The sequence below is a fragment of the Triticum urartu genome, chromosome 6 (genome assembly GCF_003073215.2).
Source record: "Triticum urartu cultivar G1812 chromosome 6, Tu2.1, whole genome shotgun sequence".
NCBI classification, from domain to species: domain Eukaryota; kingdom Viridiplantae; phylum Streptophyta; class Magnoliopsida; order Poales; family Poaceae; genus Triticum; species Triticum urartu.
This window is the reverse complement of record NC_053027.1, coordinates 135,897,752-135,921,990: the sequence shown is the minus strand read 5'-3', so window position 1 is coordinate 135,921,990 and position 24,239 is coordinate 135,897,752. Positions and strand designations below refer to the sequence as shown.

Here is a 24,239-nt window from a genome sequence, read left to right as displayed (position 1 = left end):
TTTAATCATTCATCTGGTTGCGGATCTTTGTGATATTATATATTGAGATGATTTCTCTTTATTTAATCTCCGAGTTGTTTGGTTATTTCCCTCTCATGCGTAAGTAATATAACCCCCTAGGCATGGGAGATGTAGGGGATTGGTGAGATTCATTTGTGCCTATTTTATATGTCGTCATTTGTGGTAATATAGTTCTAGGATTGTTCAGTAAGTTGTTTATCTGTGGTGCACATAATGAGCGTTGTCCAATTTAAGGGGCCATGCAACATGTTCCGAAGACCTACACATGTACCACCTATTTTTTTGTGAATCTGTGTTGGGAATATGCCTTAGAGACAATAATATTGTATTATTATATTCCCATTATTCATAATTAAGAGTTTATATTTCATGCTATAACTATTATGATCCTAGAATATGCGATTCAGTGGAAAACTCATATGCACATGCGAAATGATAAACGGTCAAACAATAGGTTCCCGGTCCAGCCTCTAGGACTGGCTCAGTGATCATGTTTCCCAGATTTTAGGATATCGTCAGGTGTAAAGATAGTCCTAAAACAACATTGAGGGTATGACGTTATAAGAACTATCATATTGAATCGACCCAATCTTGTATGTTATACTTAGTGATCATATCGTATGAAATCATCTATTATAACACGGAGTGTTAGCATGTGTTCTTTAGTTCCTCAGACCATGAGAGTGTCTTGGTCACTTCCTACCAGACGATGGACTTTGGGATTGCTCAAACGTCATCTGGAACAAGGTGATCATAACAACAACTTCCGGGCTCATCGGAAAGTTTGACAAGTGAACGAACGACTCAAGAGTGGGATTTTCTCCTCCGACGATGGAGATATATTCTTAGGGCCCTCTCGGTGTGACGACATCCATCATCGTCTGGCTATACATAGGTGACTTCGTCACGGGGATGCCAGAACACGTCAACGAGAAAGAAGAACAAAACTGGTAACAGGAGCGATGGTATAGTGAGCATGGTGATGACTCAGGAGGATACCGATGCATCACAAAGCAAAGGGAACATCACATGATAACCAAAGGTTCACTCGAATATTATTCGTGTAATCATAGGGACTAATATGGATGTCCACGGTTCCTCTATCGGTCATTGAACGAAGGGGGTTCGTTCATGTCTATGATTTACCGAACCTACGGGGTCACAACCTTAAGGCAATCACGATTTGCTGAGTGTTAGTGGAACGAGAATGATGGGAATATATATTCATGAAATAGTTTCATTAATATCCGGAATAGTTCCAAGAGGTTCCGGAAGCGTTTCGGGGTCACCGGAAGGGTTTTAGTGAATATCGGGTAATACCGGGCATTACCGATTAATTATATATAGATGGAAAATATTTCTGGAGATGTTAAATTATATATATAATACTTAATTTTTTTTAATTATTATATATAAAAATTAATAGCAATGGCCTTAAAAGGCCAAGAGGTGGAAGTAGACTTGGGTCATAAAGGCCCATGTAGAGGTAGCGCCCCCCTTTCCTCGTGGGGGGGGGAATCCTACTAGGGTGGAGTTGGACTCCCCCGTAGGCTGGCGCACCAAGGGAGGACTTTCCTCCCTTGGTGGCTGCCCTCTCCTCCCCCCTAAACCTATATATACTAGAGGTTTTCCACCCTACTGAACACAAGTTTTTTGGGTGCCTCTTCTAGTTGATCTAGTTCTAGTTCTAGTTGGTCCTAGACTAATTAGAGCTAGCCCTAGACACCTCTAATCCTCATAATTAGAAGCCCAGTGTGGTTCTAATCTCCTCCCTCTAATTCTCTAGCGACGATTAGCTCTAGACGGCGAAACGCAGCCGGATCGTGAAGACCGCACGCTTGCAACCAAGTAGAGAGGCCGTGCTTTCGGTCTTTGGTTTGAGGGATCGTTCGAGGACGGTTCACGGGATCTTCATCAACGTTCAAGGGACTTCAAGCACGATCTACATCAACTCTTCTTCTTTCGTTGCACTTCGGAGTCGGTAAAGATCGTTGATCCCAACCCGTTATGCATCTTCATATTGATTTTGGTGATCGTAGGTGCGATTTTTTTTTCTACTAAGTTTCCCAACAATCTGTGATCTCCAGATGACAGGTGTTGCTATATATGAGGAGCGAAGACAACATGAGATACCAGTGATCAATGAAAAAAGCGCTTATCCGGTCTGATGACCTTAATTGCGGAAATGACCATGTTATGGCAACGTCGAAGCAGGACTATGGGGAAGAACAATTCTGGCATGGAGGAGTCTGACCACTCAAGGGTGAACCTCCTACAGAACAAACAATCTATGCGCTAGAATCACAATACAAGGTAACATATTACAGTTGCACTGGCACACTTAATGTACACCATGATCCGAAGTTTCTTTGCACCTAACCTCTCTATTTCAAACGGCAACCTTTTACTTTTACCTCTTTACATTGTATATTTACTTTTAAGCTCTTTATTATTCCCGTTGCAACTATCAAACTTTCTGCCACTCTGGTATATTTGTTTCACGGGACAATATTACCATATGTAAATTTTTAGATAGTTACTTTGCACAAGACCTGTGGGAACTTGTGTGTGACCTAAATGCTATTCATATAACTCTACTTTGCTCTTCGTTGGGACGATAACTATTGGGATACTTACACGAAGGTGCCACACAACCCCATGTGTCTTGCATGTCATCATTGCCGGATAGTCCCACCATGGAGATGGTACTCGCACCAAGCCAAAGGCTGAACCATCCTGGCAGATTGCCCGGAGCATTCAAGGCTAGGGAGAGTGGACCTGGAGGTTGGACCGAATCGTTTTGGGTCAAACCCGAGCGGGTCAGGACCTTACATGGCCCGTCCAACACTATACCTCTACAAACGCCGAGGAGCCAAAGCCTAAGCGAGCTCTAGGCATGAACTGTCTGGATAGCTGCTTGCGTGCAGATCTTGGCCAAGGCCCATGTATCTTTCCCTTCCCACATACCCATTCATGGTGGGTATCATATATATACTCCTCTCCCACTTCTTCTCTATGGTTAAACGAAGATTTGCATAGGTATCTTGTCCCCAATCTACCTCCCCTTGTGGGACCCAACGTCTCCCTTTGGGAGATGATTCCCTATGGAGAAAAGGCCACTCTTTGTGCTGAAGACTCCCATGGAGCCCAAGACCACCTTGAGAGGTGAAGACTCCGAGGAGTGCAAGGCCTCCTTGTCCTAGGACTTGTGGACTCCCTTGTGTTTTAGTGTTTGCGAGAAACCATTTCAACTGCATGGTGTGGTTCTACATTGCAAGTGCATGTGTTGCCTTGGGTTCCCGTCCACTAGTGGATGTGTGTTCCATCGAGGAAGCTATGTAGTTATCTCGTGTTTTTGTTCATCCCTGTGTTTCCCTTCTCATTTCTTCCTATAATTTTTGAAGATCGCCCCCCCTCAAGGGATACACCCCATATCACAACGCGAGTCTCAGGCTTGAGAATCATAGGCAGAGAAATGCAGTTAAATTGACGATCCCTCAAGGCAGGTGGCTCGGGTTGATTTGTGGTCGTAGGATGCCATCCGTGGTCTCGGGGTGTGACGGTTGTTGGTGCATGGGGGCTCGAGTCTTGGATGTCGAGGCGGCGACCCCAAAAGGTGGGTTGCATAGTAAACTCTTTGGCGAGCCTCGTGGTAGTAGTGTTGGCAACTGTTCTTGGCAATGTGGATATCGAGGGTGAGGGCATTGCCATTGATGGTAGCTGGGCCTGGTCTAAACGCGAAGACCAAAATCCAAGTGTGACGGGATCCCCGTCACGGTCGGCTCAATGACCAGGTTCCTCGGCAAGGTGAGGGAGATACTTTTAGTGAAATCTCAACACTTTGGCGCCGACATCGGCGATGCCTGCGGGTGTTGCCTCCCTCCTAGGGGTGCCTCTGTGGGCCTTCCCTTCCTTGCTTGCCGGCTCTCTAGTGAAAACCCATGTCCGTTCTGTCGGACTGGGCGACGTGGTGCGGTGCGTCGTTACCCTCTTAAGGGAGTAGTCCAAGCATTCACGTTCGGGTAGCGTCGCGCCGATGTTTGCGGGTAGGTGTGGATCATGAGGCGGAACTTCTTCAGCACCGCCATTTGGCGGTCTTGTTTGTTTTCTCTCCTTCATCTTGGGACGTGAGTTCTCTGTCGGTCAGTTTCTTCAGACTATTCTGGTTGTTGTTCCGTCACTCCTGTACTTTTGCTCGGTGGCAAGCCAGCGGCGTCCGGCCATGCATTCCTTGTGCATTGCCCGCGCCCTCGCCTTGCTTCGTCCTAGTTTTCGTTGATCTGGTTTGTAAGAGGATAATCCAATCACCTTGTATCGCTCGGTCTATTGATTTTATCCACAAAGCAGGGCGAAAGCCTCTTCGCAATCTCTCTCTCTCTCTCTGTTAGAATGACAAGGTAGATCACTTAGCCCAGAACAGCGTTGCTTAGCACTCTTGCTTAGCCAGTGCTCTCCAAAGCACTCTACCCACCAAGAGAGGGACGTCAAAGCCCCAAAGCAAAGGCAGATGTAATTCTTTTCTCTGGCAAAAGACAGCAAACGAAGGGGGAAAATGCCAATCTACCACTAGACACCCCCACACTTTTTCTGCAACGCGTACCCCACCCCCGAACGTTCAAAAAGCCTCCCCCCACACCATCTTTTCTCGCACTACTCGTTTCCCCCTCCCACGCCCCTTCCCCAGCCTCGTAGAAAAAGCCTTCGCCTCGCCTCACCAGTGCACGCACACAGACGCCGGGCCAACCAAATCCGAGATCAAAAGCGGGCGGCAGGCGAGGCGATCGCCGAAAAAAGCGAAAGCCGCCACCTCCGCGCCGGCCCGGGGGAGGAAAAGCGATAAAGCTTAGCGGCTAAGGCGACGACGAAAGCGAAAGCGAAGGCGGGATTTAGTAGATAAGTAGCGGCGATGGTGCCGAGTGCCGAGTGCTCGCCTCCTCCGCAAGGACGCCTCACGCGATGGAGCCGGAGATCGTGGAGGTCGAGCCGCTGCGGTACGCACCGGCGCCGCAGTGGCGGGCGCCCCCTCCTCCCCCGCCGCTCCCGCCGCCGCCCATGACGGCGTCCTCCAGCGCGAGCGCCACGGAGGCGAGCGCCAGCGCCAGCGCCGTCACGGCGGCGCTGCAGTTCGACAGCGAGAAGCTCCCGCAGACGCTCGTGCTGGAGATACGGCCGTTCCTGCGCGTCGCCAACCAGATCGAGGCCGAGTCCCCGCGCGTCGCGTACCTCTGTAAGCGCCCGCACGATAACTCTCCCTCGAGTGTTCTCTAGGACTTTTCACCTTATGATGGTGGTAGACTGCGGCTCGCTGGTGCCCGCGACGTGCTCGAGGAAATGCCGGCAGCTCAGGGAGGACCTGGGGTGCAAGATGGACGTTGAACGTCGATGTGTGTAAGTGGTGCAGTGTGTATGTCATTTGAGATCCTGTCGGTGACTGTATTCAGGATAACGCGGGTACGAAACCAGCCTGAAGAGATTCGAGGTGGTTTGGTGCCACTCGTTTCAGTTCAGGAGTATTCTATCTTTTGTGTTGTCATATCCTCTGATGCCGGAAGTTTATGGTTGGTGATCGTGAGTTCTCGGGTGCTTGGTCGTCCATTGCTGCTTTCCACCATCGCTTAAGCATCGTTGCTGATTTAGTTACATCTGGTAATTTGGAGATTCTGCAAAGGATGAGGGGCGAGGCTACTTGGCAGCTCACATGCTTAGCACATCACCTTCTTGAATCTTGAATATCCTTGTCTTCCACTTTCATTTAAAAGAAATGTGTTGTAGGACCAGATGTTAACTGGTTATATTCCAAAGGCTAGAGGGTCTGTTCTAGAATCAGCCAAAGATTCTTCCACAAAGAACATTCTTCTTTAGCAGTACTACCTTTCTGCTTATTTCCCTTCTTTAGCAGAGTAGGTTGTTGGAAGCCTTAAAAATACAGGTAGCTTGATCAGCAGGCAAGTGAAAAACATTCCTTAATTTGGGCTGCAGTACAACATTTGCATCAGGTCGCATAAAAGGTGGCATAACTTATGATATTGCATCACCGAAGAGCTTATGGGGAATTACCAGCAAAGAACGTCAAATATCTCAATTACCGTCTTGATTCGCCCTGCCTACCTTTTTTTTCTTTCTTCTTAGCACTGTGAACTTTGCTTGGTCAATTACTAAATTTTTTCTAATGCAGAACAAAGTGCTATAATCATTGAACTATGTTGGAAAGCCAAAGTGGGTCTTTATCTACAAGAGTTGACTTTTATCATTTTACAGGTCGATTTCACGCCTTTGAAAAGGCTCATATGTTGGATCCTCGTTCAACAGGGAGGGGTGTTCGGCAATTTAAAACTACACTTCTTCAGAGATTGGAGCAGGTATGTACATGATGAAAATTAACTTAATTCGGATTGCATAAATGCAATATAAATAAATATCCTGAACATTGGAGCATATTATACATGCTGTAAATGTATATCACATCTTAGCAGATATTCCTTGTTTCAGAACATGAATGCACATTTTCTTTCTGTTACATTAAGATATATGCAACAAGTCACTATTTATTGGTTAAATAATGTTGTATTTACTTTCCAAACAGGATGAGAAAAGCACTTTCTCAAAGAGGAAAGAAAGAAATGATGCCCGGGAGATTAAATCATTCTATGAGAAGTAAGTATGATCTTTTTTTCAGATACAAATCTGTATTGTAGACTACTTAAAAGTTCTGATGCGGAGACCGGGGGCAATCAAAGTTTTCATTAAAAGACTACTTTCTTAAGAACCACAGCTAAACCACTATCCCCAACCAAAATGTGATTTCCATCCTCTTCTGCCATTTTATAGGAAAAAGCAAGCTAATGCACATCAACTAATGCCTGTCCTGGGAGAAGTTTTGAAGGCTGTTCTCATCGGGACTGGCTTGGAGGTTCTGATACCTTTCACAAAATAATAATTATGATGTATGATGTGCCATGTAGTTAAAGTTTTCATAACTTTGCAGAGCCTTGTTGCTAGTGAAGATTTTGGCGACAAGTCAGGCTTCCGATACAATATTATTCCACTTCATCCTAGATCAAGTCAGCAACCAATCATGCTTCTTCAAGAGGTTTGGACATATTTCTACTCAAAAGTCAAAAATATACCTTCTGGGTATACTATTTGTGCAAGGATAATTAAAGTACAGTACAAAAAAACAAGAATTGTGCCTTCTAATAGGGCCAATGACTCGTGATATCTTCATGTTTGGTATGATACAAAAGGCACTAGCTCCTTGTTACCAGGACTTGTACTGAGTTACCAGATGGTATTTGCCAAGAGAATGACCAATCCTCATTGCAGGATAAATTTTCTGGGATACAAAACATAGTAGCAATTGGCTAGTGCTATAAAGAAACTGTTTTCTCATTTCTGAAATATGGATATTTAATTCCAATGTTACGTCTCATAGGACAAAAGATGATACTCCCACGGTCCATATTACTTGTCGATGCTTTAAAGTTGTACTAAAGCAGCGACAAGGAATATGGATTGGAGGGAGTAGTAATTCTTCTTTGGAATGAATAACCTTTAGCCTGTTACTTAATTACTGAGCCTGCATTCTGCATTTAGATAAAATTTCTTATGATATACTATTGTGCAGATCAAAGTTGCAGTGTCTGCGGTGTTTAATGTACGCAGTCTTCCATTGGCTAATGTCAAGGGTGAAAAAAGTCAGACAGATATTTTTCGATGGCTGCAAAGTTGGTTCGGATTCCAGGTTGGCTAGTTATTTGTTCAAATATCAGATTTAGTACCAGTGGCTTTCTCTTGCATTTCAGCTCAGTAATTTGGGGTTGCTTTTTTTTTGGGGGTGGCGTAGAAAGGGAATGTTGCCAACCAAAGGGAGCATCTCATTCTTTTGCTTGCAAATATGCATGCTCGGTTGAATCCAAAGTCATCCTCTGCTCCAATGGTATTCATACAAGAATATTGTTTGCCTTATCTATCTTCTGGTTAACATATTAGAATAACATTTTGATATGCCTGTTTTTAGCTTGATGAAAGAGCAGTAGAGGAATTATTAGCGAAAACATTTGAGAGTTATCTGACCTGGTGCAAATTTTTGGGGAGAAAAAGCAACATATGGTAAATATATGCAGTTTTTGTTTCTTTAGATTGGACTGCATCTAACTGAACATCAGCTTGAGTGAATTTCAAGGAAGTGTTTTTTTACTTGTACTGGTCCTCTTTTTATTGCACCTGCAGGTTGCCCTCTGTGAAGCAGGAAATTCAGCAACATAAACTTCTGTACATATCTCTTTATCTTCTTATATGGGGAGAAGCATCAAATTTAAGACTTATGCCAGAATGCTTATGCTACATCTTTCATCATGTACGTAAACTATTTGTCCTTCATCTTTCCATTGCTCTCACTGCATTAGTTGTTCAAACTATAACTAAATTTAGTTTTTTCTTGAAATCATCTCTGAACATTTGATATATGTTTATTGGTTTATATCGGTCATATAAATTTTCATTGCTTGGTAGTAAAATCTACCATGTAAATGCTTCTGCCAGAAGAATCTTTTTATAATAATACTATTATTAGGAGTAGTTCTTACACATTTGTTGTTGACAACAGACGAGAACAACAATAAGAGTAATAATAGCCATGCTTATAGAATTAGCAGGCATGTGCCAAGTGTTTGGATGTTTTTAGTGCTTGTTTTCTTTTCTGAACTATATTCTAAGTTGACTAGATAAATGGTAGGACGCATGGTTTTCCTACCAAGCAACACATGTTCAAACCCATCTTCCTAAGTAGGATATGTTGGTTCACGTGCACCAGCAAATTTGTGTGCATAAATATGGTCACATGTGCATTTTAGGGAAAAAAAAGGAAAGATCGAAGATTGAGTGCATTTATATTGTAAGGCTACCTTGCTCATGTTTTTTGTATGGTGCAATGTGATCTTTCAAGCGCAAACTTTTGCAAATACGCTTGTAAATACATTCTAACTAAAAGAACATTAGATTGTGTAAAAAAGAAATACTATCTGTTTCAGTGGAAAATGGCCAAAGTTATTGCTTTAATTAGCAGGACAAAATATTTTAAAGTGACATTCCTCACAAAAATAGAATGATCAGTACATCCCCCTTTCAAAAATATAAAAGGGCAATTTTTTCTTTTGCTATTAATTAGTGCTAATCATGATTAAACTGCGTCAGCTCATCCCTGCCTATGAAAAAAAGGAATACGCTGCTCATTCCGCTAGCACTGCTGCGGCCGTCCGGCTGCCCGGGATAGCGATGACGGGCTGGGGCTGCTCCTGCATCTATTCGGGACAGGCAGGCTGAAGGCATGTTTGTGCACTCCATTGATCGATCCACACACCAACTGGTTCCGCTGTCCGCACCACAATTGCAGCCGAAGTATTCAGGGTTCGTCCGCTTAATCAATACCATGTGCGTTCTTAGCGGCATGGTTGCAGCGGCTTCACTGATGTTCATGGCCTGCTTGACCCAATGCTCTAACTTTTTATGAAAGCCGTGCACATTCCAACAGCTGGCCGGATGTACATGATAGGCTGCTACCTGCTGGAGCATCCAAGCGCTATGCATGCCATCTCGATGATGCGATGCCAGTCCATGGAAACTTGAGCCAACGGATGGATTTTTTTTTCTTTCGGAACTGCAGGATGGATTCTTTTCTTAAGTTAATTAAATAATTACTAGACCATTATACCCTTTCACTTGAAAAGGTATGTTTTTAATCTCCACCGTTGATTGCGTTAGGGGAGGGGGGTGTGTGTGTGGGGGGGGGGGGGGCGTACTGAAGCAATTTTTGCTTCCAAGTAGTTTCTGTATTTTTGTGCTGAAGACTTTGCCACAAAGTTAAGTCCACATTTGCGACAAAAGATAACCACTTGTTGCTTCAGATGTCATACGAGCTATATGGAGTGCTTTCTGGAGCTGTAAGCTTAATTACTGGAGAAAAGGTCAGGCCTGCATACGGCGGAGAAGACGAATCATTTCTTAATAAAGTAGTGGCACCAATATACGACGAGATATATGCGGTTGGACATCCCTACTTTTCAGCAATTAGACTTAGCACAGCTTTGGAAGTTATAATGATGGCAGTATTTTTTTTGTAATGAAGGAAGCTCTAAAGAACAAAAATGGAGTATCTGATCACTCAACATGGAGAAACTACGATGACCTCAACGAATTTTTCTGGTCAGATACCACGTTTTGTTGGGTTTGCCTTTGGTACTCAGATGAAGTACTAAATATGTAAAGATGCAGGTCTGCAGACTGCTTCAAACTTGGCTGGCCCATGCGTCTCAACAACGACTTCTTTTTCACATCTACTAAGAATAAAAAGTCTCATGAAACTAAGATACAAAATTCCCAATTGCCTCGTGGATCCTCCTCAGCACAAAACATTGTTAATACAGAAGTACCTGACCAATCACAACAGGTAGTAAATATCAGAACAAGGCCATTCCACAATATGGTATACTATTTGTATCATATACCTAACTTTTTTGTTTACGTATTCAGTTCCGAGTAAAGCAATCTTGCAGTTTTTTTTATGAGAAGCAATTTTGTATTCCCATTCATCTGTATTGAGAATATAAGGAAGTAGCCAAATTCAGTGCTTAAAGTCTATTTTATGTTTTGCCTTCAGAAATGAAACATCTACTCTATGTTTTTTAGTTTCATGTGGTAATAATGTAGAAACAACGTGCCATGTAGCTTAATTTCACATTGAACAGCTATGTTCCCTAAGCTTGTGTTTTATAATAACTTGCCACATTATTATTATTATTTATCATAATGTGTTAGAGTACGTAATGGGCCTGGGCTGGCAGTATAGCCCGTTAGTCTTAGGGTTAATTAGAGAAGGGTCGCTTGCTTAGGGGTCAAGTAAACCTTGCTTGGGAGTCAAGTAAACCTCTCTATATAAAGAGAGGAGATGTATCAATCTAATAAAGCAAGAATTAAGAAGGAAATCCCTTCCATCTTGCCCGGCCGTGGGCAAAAGGTCCCCGGCCGGCCCTCTCGCGCCCTCCTTCTAGCAGCGCCATAACAATTTGGTATCAGCTAGCTTCGGTTTGATCATGTCTTCACCGCCGCCCAACCCGTCTCTTCTGCTGCTGGTCAGCTTGTCGCCTCCGGCGACCACCACGACCGTCGCCACGCTCCTGCCCGCATCGGGATCCTCCGTCTCGCCCGCCCCTGCCGTCCTCACCCTGGAGGAGGTGTCCGGAGCGCTGTGGGACCTAACTCAGGCGGTCCAGGAGATCCACCTGTTCTTGGCCGGGTCCTACAGGCCGCACCCGGCTGCGCCGCCCATCGCCGCCACCGCGCTGCTGTGGCTGCCATGGCAGCCGCTGCACCAGGCGGCCTCCGCCGCGCTCGCCGGACCGCTGCAGCTGCCATCCACCGCCCCGCCCTGGCTGCAATGGCAGCCGCCGCTCCTGGCGGCCTCCGCCGCGCCTGGCGCTCTGCCGCAGCAGCCGCTGCCGCTGCCCCAGGGCATCCTCGCCGTGCTCGCCGGGCCGCTGCAGCTGCCATCCACCGCCACCACCGTCCCGCCCTGGCTACAGTGGCAGCCGCCCCTCCTGGCGGCCTCCGCCGCGCCCGGCGCTCCGCTGCAGCAGCCACCGCCGGTCAGCTCCGGCCCCGCATCGACCGCGTCGGCGGGAGTCCCGATCCACCAGATCAAGTTCCCGCTGTCGCCATTACCGCTTCCCCAGACCTCTCTACATAAAGAGAGGAGATGTATCAATCTAATAAAGCAAGAATTAAGAAGGAAATCCCTTCCATCTTGCCCGGCCGTGGGCAAAAGGTCCCCGGCCGGCCCTCTCGCACCCTCCTTCTAGCAGCGCCATAACATAATGCAATTTAAGCTTTTCATGTACATTCACAACTAACAGAAATGTGCATGTTTCAGTACATTCATTTTTGAATAGTTGTTTACATGTGCTCTTGTTCTCCATTTTCCTGCTATTGCATATAGCAAACTATAAGTGTGACATCTCAGCAGAGGTGGTTGGGAAAGACAAATTTTGTTGAGGTTCGTTCCTTTTGGCATATCTTCAGAAGCTTTGATAGGCTGTGGACACTCCTTGTGCTTGGGCTTCAGGTTTAGCTCTTACATTAATGGTTGTGGAGTGATACATTTATATATTGTTTAATCACTGCCAGATCTTTTGACCCATTTTCTCATACGTTCTCTTTCCAGATTCTGATAATAATAGCATGGCATGGATTGGAAAGCCCTCTTCAGTTACTAGATCCAATCTTTTTTGAGGATATTCTGAGTATTTTCATAACCAATGCAGTACTTCGAGTTCTTCAAGGTTAATTTGGAATTTGCTTGTGCATATCTATACCATAAATTCTGACGAATTAGTACTAACACATTGATGTAACTTTCTTCCTATTGTTCTGTCTTCATTCTTCAGTGATGTGTCTAATTGTTTCTGTGCAGTGGTCCTTGATATTTTATTTTCATGGAGAACCAGGGGAACAATGAGATCTAGCCAGAAACTAAGATTTGTCATAAAACTCTCTCTTGCGGTTACATGGGCAATCATTCTGCCCATATTTTATTCCAGTTCTCAAAATTACAAGGCTTGTTCTGCTAGACGTCCTAAAAACTTTTTTGGAATGTTCTGCCTGTCAAAGTATATGGTAGCTGTGGCATTTTACCTGACAAGCAACGTGATTGGGATGGCACTCTTTTTCGTTCCAGCTGTAAGCAGCTATATAGAGACATCTACCTGGCGAATTTGCAATATATTATCCTGGTGGTGCCAGGTATGATCTTTTACCTTGCTCAAGAGTAGAACTTGTTTTTGTTTACGTTTTGTAGTTAATATCAGAAATTTATCTCAGTGGAATACATTGTTATGCTATCTTATTTTCCAACATTTGAGTCAACCTAAATTTCCAAAAAAAATATTTTTCCTTCTATAGAGCTGTTAATCAGCTTTTTGTACTGCACCATGACTTACAGATCTCGTGCATGGGCATTGTACCTTAATGAAGTACTGATATATTGCCAATGATGTGTGCAGGCCCCGTCATATGTTGGAAGAGGAATGCATGAAGGCCAAGTACCTTTACTAAAGTAAAATATGTGTATTATTATTCACATACTTTGGAGGCCATTTGATGTGAGCTAAATATTATTTCTGTGTTTCAACAGGTATACATCATTTTGGACGGTTCTTTTATCAAGTAAATTTTTATTCAGCTACTACTTCGAGGTAAGAATATCTATCAATATAGAATCTACACACCTTTTATTTTTATTATGCAGCGCAATGCGACTCAAGATTTATTCAAATCAGTGAAAATGCATGTATGTAGGTCCAACTCAGTTACAATTTATAATGCATGTACGATGGTCTTAGGTTATGTTAATGATAGAACATAGTAACACCATGAGAAGTTCTGCTTGAGTGTTTGTTATTTTTTTAAGCACGCCTTAGTTTCTTATCTCTACATTTATTTTGTGTAACCTCTCCTCCTACTACATTTTTTTCTGAATATAACTTGAGCAGATTAAGCCTCTTGTGGAACCTACGAAAGAAATCATGAGGGTCAATGTGAATATATATGAGTGGCATGAATTCTTTCCACAAGGTCTTCCCCATATCTCATCTTCCCCTGTCCATTAATCATCCTTTTTACTCAATAGGGTACTGAGTTTGATAATTAACACTGAACACAGAGTGACGATTCTATCTGTTTTGTTGCAGTCAAGAGCAATGCTGGCGCAATTCTTGCTGTATGGGCCCCTATAATTCTTGTAAGAACTCATATGAACTCAAATATTTAATTTGCATATGGCTCATAAACTAATTAATTTCGTTGCATTTTCAACAGGTCTATTTCATGGACACACAAATTTGGTATTCTGTATTCTGTACCATTTTCGGTGGTATGTGTGGTATCGTTCATCATCTCGGTGAGGTGAGGTGAAGCGCCACTAAACTCTTGACTGTTTATTTCAGATGTTTACAGATTCTTATTTCCTATACTTACTCCTAGATTCGCACAATGGGAATGGTTAGAAGTCGGTTCTGTACCTTACCAGAAGTGTTCAATGCTTGCCTTGTTCCTCGCTCAAGTCCAAAAGAGAAAAAAGGGATATTGCCTAGTTTCTTGGAAAAGAAAATATTTAAGGTTGAATCTGATCATGTCCACTTTACCTTGAAGGTGCTTTTCTTATTATTATTTCTCATATTACACTGTTTTCAGGATTTGGGTAAATCTGAAAGACATGACCCAACAAAATTCGCTCTGGTTTGGAACCAGATAATAAATAGCTTCCGCTCGGAGGATTTAATAAGCAATAGGTACGTTCTGGTTATTCCAGTGCGACATAAGCTTCATCAGATTACTTTCTCCTTCATATTTCATTGGTTTTGCAGAGAGATGGATTTGATGACAATGCCCATGTCACTAGAGTATCGTTCTGGTTCTATTCGCTGGCCCTTGTTTTTAGTTGCCAAAAAGGTATATGGAACTGTTATTTATACATGACAGATCATGATTTCAGTGCAATACACTCTGCACTACTTTGGAAATATGTAGCATTTCTCTAGGCTTGACCGTAAAAGACTAGTGCCATGTAGTACAAGTGGCAAAGTCTTCTACGGTGCACTCCGAGCCATAATTTGATTGTAAATCGCATGGAACTAATAGTAAAAGTGTTCCTATCTAGTAAAACTAGTAAAACTCTTTATTTCACGGTCCGGAACCTAAGTTCAATGATAAAACTATAGTGAACCAAAGGTAAAATCATTATATATGTACTAAAAACGCTTTATGTCACACTCCTGAACCTAGTATGATATTAAATCATATGAGCCAACAGTAAATTTTGGACTACATATCTTGATTTTCATTACAAATTAATTACTTTACTAAATAATGCTGGAGTTTTACTACAATTTTTTGACTACATATTGTTTGAGTTTTACTTTTACTACAAACAATTTTTTTAACCATATATTGCTTGATTTTTACTACAAGTTACTACTTTACTACATATTCCTTAGTTTTTATAATCACAATTAAGAGCGGATTCCCAGTGGATGGGTTAGTTCTCCTAGCTAGAACAGGAATGCACGTGGAGGGTGGGTTTAGTTGGCTAGCCTTGCTCACTCGTGCTAGCCGGAGTGCAAAATATGTTATTCTGCGCTCAGGCTTACATCTGTATTCTGTCTATCTATAAAATGTGTCATAGAACTTTGTATAATGTTATGCTTGTCTTCCTTCCGTGACAGTTTTCAACAGCAGTTGATATGGCAGCAAATTTTACTGGAAATAGTGCACAGCTCTTCCAGAGAATTAAGAAGGATAACTACATGTTTTGTGCGATCAACGATTTCTATGAATTGACAAAAAGTATTTTCAGATTTCTCGTTATTGGTGATGTGGAGAAGAGGTAATCATTTTACTTCAACATTACCAATTTTAGTACATTTTCTCTCATGTTTGCAATGCTTTGGTCGTACATGTTCCCGTGAATATTATGATGATGTTTGACAGATTCTATTCAGGGTAATAGCTGCCATATTTGCCGAAATAAAAAAGAGTATTCAGAACTCAAGTTTATTGGTCGATTTTAAGATGGATCACTTGCCTTTGCTGGTTGACAAATTTGAACGGCTGGCTGAGATTTTGGTAATCACTTCACTAGTATTATTTGTCTCTTTCCCTTTATGTTCTATACTTCACTGTTTTACTGTAACACATCAACCTCAAATCGGTTTTTTTACTGTAATCTGTAATTAGAGGGTACTTTCATTGCACCTTTTTGGCACACTGGTTGTTCGTGAGGACTAAAAGGTTATAAGGGTAATGGCAGAGATGGCTAGAATTACAGAATTAGTTTGCAGGAATACCGATGGGCATGGGGAAGGAGTTTGTTCCCAGAGTTCAGGAAATGGATAACTATACTTGTTTGCGTGTGCTGCTTTGGTGGTCCATGAAATGGTGCACCAGAGAGCCAGCAGCAACCCAGGGCTGGCTGAGATTTCTTAACTTCGTTAATTAGGGGTAGTTTTTTTTTCCTCGAACACGTAGGTGGATGCCATTTATATTAGAGGGAACTCAGCCCAAATAATAGTGCCATAATTACAACGACCAACAGAAACTACGAAATCCTGACATCACGAGGAAGGAAAAACAGAGAGTAGGGGTAGGTTTTTATCTTTATCTGTTTGAATCTTAAGTTTGTTCCTTGGAAAGATAAGAGTATGGCACTGAAATTGTTTTCTGGAATAAGGTGAACTAGCCAAAGTCCTTACGACTTTAAAATCGCACCATCATTCTTCTTGAAAGACATTGATTGCCGTTCAACGTGCAGTTTGTATCCCCTGTTACTTACTAGCATACAACACATAGCAGTTCTATCATAGGGGATGACGAGGTATTGCAGTGGGTGGAGCTGACAGACTAATTTTAGTTTTCATAGGGTTGGAGGGGGTGCTTGTAGGGATTTGAGTGACAGCCTATTTCTCTGGTAGAGTGTATATGGCCTTCTTATATTTTGATTGAATCCTATTATGTCAGCACATGTAGTGAAATTTATGCCTAATGGTTACCCAGTATTCAAACAAACAAAGCCTTCAATACGAGGTGACAATTTTACTCCAAGATATCATTGATACCCTGATCCAAGATATGCTTGTCGATGCTCAAAGGTAACAATAATATAATATATGTGATCATTCTATGCTTTTACATCCTTTGTTTTGTGGTTAGATAACAGTCTCCTCTTTCAACAGTGTATTGGATCAGATAAATTCTTCTGAGACACTGATATCTGATAACGATGGAGCATTCAATTACTACAAACCAGAGCTCTTTGCGTCGATCAGCTCAATATCAAAAATTCGCTTTCCATTTCCTGCCAGTGGTCCACTCAAAGAGCAGGTCTGACATAATCCTTCATTAGCTAAGACAGAGTGCAGGAATGGTAGTAACTCTCTGAACGATGAGATGATTTGGCATATTCAGGTTAAACGTCTCTACCTACTACTTAATACAAAAGAGAAGGCTGCAGAAGTTCCATCAAATTCAGAGGCTCGCCGACGCATTTCATTTTTTGCTACCTCTCTTTTCATGGATATGCCAGCTGCTCCCAAAGTACGCAGTATGTTGTCATTTAGGTAATACTTGTGCTTTTCAAATTCTGTTAAAACTTATTTCAGGTTAATTTTGTTAATATTAGTCAATGAGCTCTATGATCTAATTTGTGGCTGAGGGAAGGTATTTGTAAAATCGTCACTAAAAGGTGTTGAAGTATATGTGGATATAAACCAACCTTATTCTAAGTTTAGACTTTTGGTTGTACTGATTGCCGCATGAAACTGGTCTCAGCTTTCACAATTTAAATAAACATTTTAGGCCTCATTGAGCAACACATGAGAAGAGGCAAGAGGCGTTGAGGTATAGAATTGAGTTCAATTAATGGACCACAGAGAGCGTGCCCCGGCCGGGGGGGGGGGGGGGGGGGGGGGGGGGGGGGGGGTTGAATGGTCCTATGCAACTATACAAGTAGGCAAAGAGTATGAATGCAGAAGCTAAACTTGCAAAAAATAGGGGTAATGTTTTAGAGAGGGTGCATACACCATAACACATGCAACTTTGAGGGCGAGTGGATGGATGTGGACCACCTCATCAGTAATTGAGCAAAACTGAGCACAAAACTTGGGCGGCAGCAGGTTCGGTGGGCTCACCCTTTATTGCCAGGGGGTTAAACCAAAGTGGAGTGTGTGGAGGTATTGCCTAGTCTTAGGCATGTCCATATATAACTTGTTTGTTCTGTCAATGCATATAGAGATGTAAAATTGTTTAGGTTTTTGTGTGTGGAAAAAGCAAGAAAACATATTCAAACATTGTTTTGAGAGAAATGTGATACCTGAAACATGGATGCTTTTATCAACTGTAGAAGTAGCTGCCTGGCGGTATCATATACTGTTGTCTCCGTCAATTGGCCATAATTCCTTTGTAAAAGATGAGAACTTCAGTGCAGCACTCAAATAGAACCAAAAGCCACAGAATATTGTGAGCTCTGAATTTTTTGGGCCTTTATGTTTTTCAAGTAAATCCCATCAATAAGATCATGACCACTTACCAGTAGGAGCATTTACATCAATATAGGCGAGTTATGTTGTCAACTGTAATTGTTCTTTGTTTTGGAAATTCTTGTCCATATCAATCACAGAAGAAAGCAAATATAGTGAACATCTGATGGCATCCTGACATCATGTAATTTGTTCAGCATAGTAACTCCCTACTTCATGGAGGAAGTAAAGTTTTCAGATGAAGAGCTTCATTCAGATCAAGATGAAGCATCCATCCTTTCCTACATGCAGAAGATATATCCAGGTCACTTATGTTCCATATTTCTATTTTCACCCATTTTTTGTTGCAATTGCTTTTGTTAGTTATATTTTGTTACTAAGACTCCACATTCTCATTTTTTAGATGAATGGACAAATTTCTTGGAAAGGCTTGGTACAAATGTAAAAAGTGAAGACATTAGATACTGGGCTTCTTTCCGTGGTCAAACACTAAGTCGAACCGGTAATATGGAGTATTATTCTCATTTTTTTTTGTAAACTATCACTGAAGTTCCTGCCTATAGGCTGTCTGACTCTCTCTATTGTGTACTATTTAGTTAGGGGAATGATGTATTACAGAAAGGCATTGAGACTACAAGCTTTTTTAGACAGGACAAATGACCAAGGTGCGCATAGAAACTTACAGCTTATCTTACTCTTTCCAACCTCTCATCATTAAATTTTGATGCTCGATTTCCAAAATGGGTGGAATTTTAGATCAGCTAGCATCTAAAGTTTGATCAGATTGTTATCAGATAACTGTGATGATTTTGCCGTTCTCGTTTTCATATTTATTTGGAACCTGGTATGCTTCCAAAACTTAATCCTTTTAAATGAGCAGAGTTATATAAAGGACCCGTGGGGACAGAGCGAGAACAAAATAAGAGAAACATTCACCAATCATTATCAACTGAATTAGATGCCCTTGCGGATATGAAATTTTCATATGTCATCTCATGTCAAAAGTTCGGGGAACAGAAATCTAATGGTGATGTGCATGCTCAAGATATTATTGATCTGATGGCAAGGTATGGTTTGAAAAATATAAACTTGTAGAGTAATTATTATCTCTAGAATTGTGCTGATATTTCTACTTCTTGCGTGCTCAATGAAGGTATCCAGCTCTTCGTGTTGCCTACATTGAGGAGAAGGAAATTATAGTAGACAATATGCCTCATAAGGTTTATTCCTCTGTTTTAATAAAAGCAGAAAATAACTTAGACCAGGTAATAATCTTAGCTTAAGAATCAAAGCAGAAAATTTTGTACTGTTTTAGATCTAAGCCTCTAAATATTTTGTATTAATCATCTTTTGAATTTTATCAGTTATTTTTTTCCTACCAATTTTTTGTCTGTCAACTATCTTTTGTTAAGCATAACGTGCATAACTATTAATATACTTTCTCACAGAAATATATGATTATTTTTATCCAGTTCCTCAAATGCTCTTGCTTGTTGATTATTTACATAGGAGATTTACCGTATAAAGCTGCCTGGCCCACCCATCATTGGAGAAGGGAAGCCTGAAAATCAAAACCATGCAATTATATTCACCCGTGGAGAGGCCCTACAAACGATTGACATGAATCAGGTAATGAACTGGACATTTTTTCTATAGTTTGTCTCCATAAAATACCTTCTTTCCACTTATTTCGGTGCTATCAGGACAATTATTTGGAAGAAGCTTACAAAATGAGAAATGTACTTCAAGAGTTTGTTAGGCATCCTAGGGACCAAACTCCAACCATCCTCGGGCTTAGAGAGCATATTTTCACAGGAAGGTCTGTAGTTTTTCTGACATGGCTTTCAAACATACAATGTCTTTTGGATAATATGAGATTATTGTTTGGTGCAGTGTTTCATCACTTGCTGGATTCATGTCATACCAAGAGACAAGCTTCGTCACAATTGGACAGAGATTCCTTGCTGACCCCCTTAGGTCAGAACATGCTTCTTATTTGATCTTATAGTGTTAGCAATGATGCGATGAACACATTCCTTATGCGCTAAGTTTTTTATCCGTGCCAAAATTTAGGTTAGATATATGCATTTTTTCTAAAGGATTTAGTGTATTGTGTATGTCCATTCTATAAAGTCTATTTTTGGTCCAAATCATCTTTTCCACGGCTGCAGGGTACGATTTCACTATGGCCATCCAGACATTTTTGATCGGATGTTTCATTTAACAAGGGGCGGCATAAGCAAAGCATCTAAAACTATAAACTTAAGTGAGGACGTATTTGCTGGTAAGTTAATATTTTCCTTCAAAAACTAAATTTGTCATGCCATTTTCAAAGGAGTTTCATATTTAATATTAACTTTACAGGGTATAATTCCATTTTGCGTCGTGGACATATAACTTACAACGAGTACATTCAAGTTGGCAAAGGGCGTGATGTTGGACTTAATCAGATATCGAAATTTGAAGCTAAAGTTGCAAATGGCAATAGTGAACAAACGCTTAGCCGTGATATCTATCGTCTAGCGCGGCGATTCGATTTTTTCAGGATGCTTTCATGCTATTTCACAACAGTGGGATTTTACTTCAACAGCCTAGTATGCTCTCTCTCTCTCTCTCTCTCTCTCTCTCTCTCTCTCTATCTCTATCTCTATCTCCCCCTGCTCGACGTGCATGCTTGCATGTTTGTTTCCACGTGTACACTATAATGCCCAAAAGCATTGCAGTTAGAACATAATGTGTGGCAATTCCTGAGAAACTACAAAAAAAAGTGAAAAGAAAGATGAAAAAATCATCAGTAGCAGGGAAAAGAGTTTTTCTTCCTGCCATTTAACACCTTATCTTTTAGCTGACAACTTTGGTTCAAATCTTACATAGAATGTAAAAGATGTTTATCTAAGTGAAGTTCATGGGTTCCAGTATAATCAATGTTTCTCCTAAGACCTGCCGGCTCGATCTTTGGAAAATTGGTAGTTTAAAGTGAACTGCTTTCAAGATTGATTTAGTCATTATTGGCCAGACCAAACTTCGCTTTTCTTTTTCCAGAGATATACAAATTGTCTGGTTTATGTTGATTATCCTCGTTCCAACCAGGTGTGAAAGTTTCACCAGTTAGGAACTAGGAAGCCCTGGAACAAATACACGATGCAGAATTGCTTCATGCCACATATATCATTGGATAACCAAACATGCTATTTCTCAAAACAAATGCTGATGGACCAATCCAGCGTCGTATAGGGCAAATTGTACTTGAAGTAAATTAGGAGGTTCAAACCTGAATTTTAAACTATTCACTTTGCTACAATCTTTACATATTTTTTATTAATGTTAGATTTTTAGTATGAAAAACATTACTCCCTCTGTACAGGTCAGAAAAGTCACTCATTGAAATTTTGTAGGTTAATTGTATGACTTTTATATGCTTATAATTGTAACAATGATCCACGTGGCCCATCAGAATACTAATACTTTAGATTTCTCTTTACATACACATTTTTAAGTGACTCCTTGCATATGATATTTTGTGTCAATATGATCTTTGAGCTTATCACCAACAATGATCCTTATTGTTTCAATGGATCCATATCTTGTACAGATATCAGTTGTAGGTGTTTATGTTTTCCTATATGGACAACTATACTTGGTTCTCAGTGGATTACAGAGTGCTCTGTTGATTAAAGCTCATCACCAGAATATGAAGTCCTTAGAAACAGCCCTTGCATCTCAATCTTTTCTTCAGTTGGGACTGCTCACAGGATTACCTATGGTGATGGAGTTAGGGTTGGAGAAGGGTTTCAGAGCAGCTTTGAGTGACTTCATCCTCATGCAACTGCAGGTTGCTTCAGTTTTTTTCACATTCTCTCTTGGAACGAAAGCTCACTATTATGGACGTACCATTCTTCATGGTGGCGCTAAATATCGACCAACGGGGCGTAAATTTGTAGTTTTTCATGCGAGCTTTACAGAAAACTATCAGTTGTACTCTCGGAGTCACTTTGTCAAAGCATTTGAGCTGATCTTCCTTCTGATAATCTATCACCTATTTAGGAAATCCGATGGAAAGTTTCATGTGATGGTCACATATTCAACATGGTTTATGGCAATGACTTGGCTATTCGCACCTTTTCTTTTCAATCCAGCTGGTTTTGCTTGGCACAAGATTGTTGACGACTGGTCAGATTGGAATAGATGGATGATGAACCAAGGGGGAATAGGTGTGCAACCAGAAAAAAGTTGGGAGTCATGGTGGAATGCTGAGAATGCGCATCTCCGTTACTCGGTGCTGAGTTCTAGGATTATTGAAGTATTGCTCTGTTTGCGGTTCTTTGTTTATCAGTATGGACTTGTCTATCATCTCAAGATATCTCATGATAACAAGAATTTTCTTGTGTACTTGCTTTCTTGGGTTGTGATAATTGCCGTTGTTGGGCTTGTCAAGGTATATGCTTCGTCTTGAATGTCTTTGTTTTCGGCAACTGTGATCCTTCATCATTATACTGATTTTTTTCTCTGAAATTTCTGCAGCTTGTTAATTGTGCTAGTCGTCAGTTAAGCTCAAAGCACCAGCTCATCTTCAGGTTCATAAAGTTGTTGACATTCCTGGCAGTGGTGACTTCCTTTATCCTTCTATCTTGCCTGTGCAAACTATCCATCATGGACTTGATCGTCTGTTGCCTTGCATTCATTCCAACTGGTTGGGGCCTCCTCCTTGTAAGTATCAACAGTGCACTCTACCAATTGTTCAACATTCTTTTCCACAATTGCCCTAATTCCCTCCTTACTGCACAGATTGTTCAGGTTTTGAGGCCGAAAATAGAATACTATGCAATATGGGAGCCTATTCAGGTCATTGCTCACGCTTATGACTATGGAATGGGTACACTGCTATTTTTTCCAATTGCTGTACTAGCATGGATGCCTATTATATCGGCTATCCAAACTCGGGTTCTTTTCAATAGAGCATTTTCACGGCAACTGCAGATCCAGCCTTTTATCATTGGTAAAACTAAGCGGAGGTAACTGATGGTTTCATGCGGATGAGAACTGGATTTGTGAATATGATATATTGGTTGGTCAGGATGATAATAAGCCTCTGTATTCTGGTGTAAATATATTGTGTGGTATTACAGTATCATACATCATTCTTTGGTCCATGTCGTTGACCAATCTAACAGCTCAGTTTTGGTGTAGACTTACGTTGTATCCTCAGTACCATTCATGTAATACAAAAGCGTTATACTTTTTGGCTTTTTAGAAAAAGTGGAACTGTTGTACTATTGCTGTTGGACAAGTCATGTTAGATTATATAATACGTATATATTAGAAGAACATGGGTCCCTTTTTTAATTATCTTTTTGCAAAAATGGGTCTATTTCTTGGAAAAGTGCAGTGTTCTCGCTGTTTATGTGTGTCCATATTGACAAGTTTCTAGGAGCAACGTTCTTAGTTTCAAGCGAAATGCACTTGCGGCACATTAACTTGTCCTGCGTACTGTATGATAAAAAAAACTTGTCCTGCGTACTCACATTCTAGCCCACAAACTGGCAACTTAGAATTTTGTAATGCTAAACCTGTCTCACATGCTCACTTTTGGTTCAAATCGACCCGAAATGAAGCCAGGTCAGATGAAATATGTGGTGTGCTGAGTTGGCAGAGGGGTGGTTTTAGCTGGACTGTTTTTTATGGCAAAAGACCCTGCGTTTATGTGATCCACACGCGAAAGAGGCGAGATGCCGTAGGATCTACTAAAATTTTGCAAAAAATACCTTGTTTTTCTGCAAATTTTATTTTGTAACCCTCCACTCTAATCTACACGCATGTTCATCCAATGTGTTGCATGCACGCAAAGTCATTTTTACCAGTTTGGGTAGCTACCCGTGGTCTTGCTACCAATGAGGTGTTGCCGTATGTAAAGTTGTGGGACCATATGCATGTGTATATTGAAGGGAGTGTTTGGAGGCACTCCGCTCCCAGACTCGGCTCGCGGAGCCGGCGGAGTCATAGGCTAAAATACTGGAGCTGAAAAGTAGGTGCTCTGCAACTCCTCTAATTCCACGGATCTGGTGGATATCCGAACACGGCTGAAGTATTACTCCCTCTGTCCCATAATTAAAAAATGTCTTACATTATGGGACGGAGGAA

At 41.4% G+C, this 24,239-nt stretch overlaps 1 protein-coding gene across 4 annotated transcripts; it reads left to right on the top strand.

The window, feature by feature from the left end:
• The first annotated feature begins 4,724 nt into the window (after positions 1 to 4,724).
• LOC125517270 (putative callose synthase 8) lies at positions 4,725 to 23,357 on the top strand. Of its 4 annotated transcripts, none has more exons than XM_048682451.1 (41): positions 4,725 to 5,248; positions 6,280 to 6,380; positions 6,605 to 6,675; positions 6,850 to 6,931; positions 7,007 to 7,111; positions 7,646 to 7,762; positions 7,865 to 7,957; positions 8,039 to 8,130; positions 8,251 to 8,377; positions 9,924 to 10,061; positions 10,145 to 10,221; positions 10,291 to 10,465; positions 12,038 to 12,136; positions 12,236 to 12,353; positions 12,485 to 12,813; positions 13,074 to 13,126; positions 13,205 to 13,265; positions 13,563 to 13,644; positions 13,761 to 13,810; positions 13,888 to 13,974; positions 14,053 to 14,187; positions 14,263 to 14,360; positions 14,436 to 14,520; positions 15,294 to 15,454; positions 15,570 to 15,693; positions 16,621 to 16,715; positions 16,800 to 16,947; positions 17,032 to 17,183; positions 18,299 to 18,405; positions 18,505 to 18,603; positions 18,698 to 18,766; positions 18,982 to 19,168; positions 19,255 to 19,366; positions 19,611 to 19,730; positions 19,805 to 19,920; positions 19,995 to 20,078; positions 20,273 to 20,385; positions 20,466 to 20,695; positions 21,694 to 22,536; positions 22,623 to 22,808; positions 22,887 to 23,357. In XM_048682451.1, the coding sequence occupies exons 1-41, from the start codon at positions 4,978 to 4,980 to the stop codon at positions 23,115 to 23,117; spliced, it is 5,823 nt and encodes a 1,940-aa protein (XP_048538408.1). In that variant the 5' UTR covers positions 4,725 to 4,977; the 3' UTR covers positions 23,118 to 23,357. The 4 variants fall into 4 exon arrangements, with proteins under 4 accessions (XP_048538408.1, XP_048538405.1, XP_048538409.1 ...); XM_048682448.1 differs by having other exon boundaries at positions 10,291 to 10,501; positions 12,011 to 12,136; XM_048682450.1 differs by having other exon boundaries at positions 4,726 to 5,248; positions 12,011 to 12,136.
• Positions 23,358 to 24,239: the final 882 nt, after the last annotated feature.

Excerpts from the sequence above, each read along its gene's own strand:
- LOC125517270 (XM_048682448.1), top strand. The coding sequence starts at position 4,978 with ATGGAGCCGGAGATCGTGGAGGTCGAGCCGCTGCGGTACGCACCGGCG. Across the intron at positions 13,266-13,562 it reads TATTCAGCTACTACTTCGAG|ATTAAGCCTCTTGTGGAACC; the intron begins GTAAGAATATCT and ends TAACTTGAGCAG. Across the intron at positions 18,406-18,504 it reads CATGCAGAAGATATATCCAG|ATGAATGGACAAATTTCTTG; the intron begins GTCACTTATGTT and ends CTCATTTTTTAG.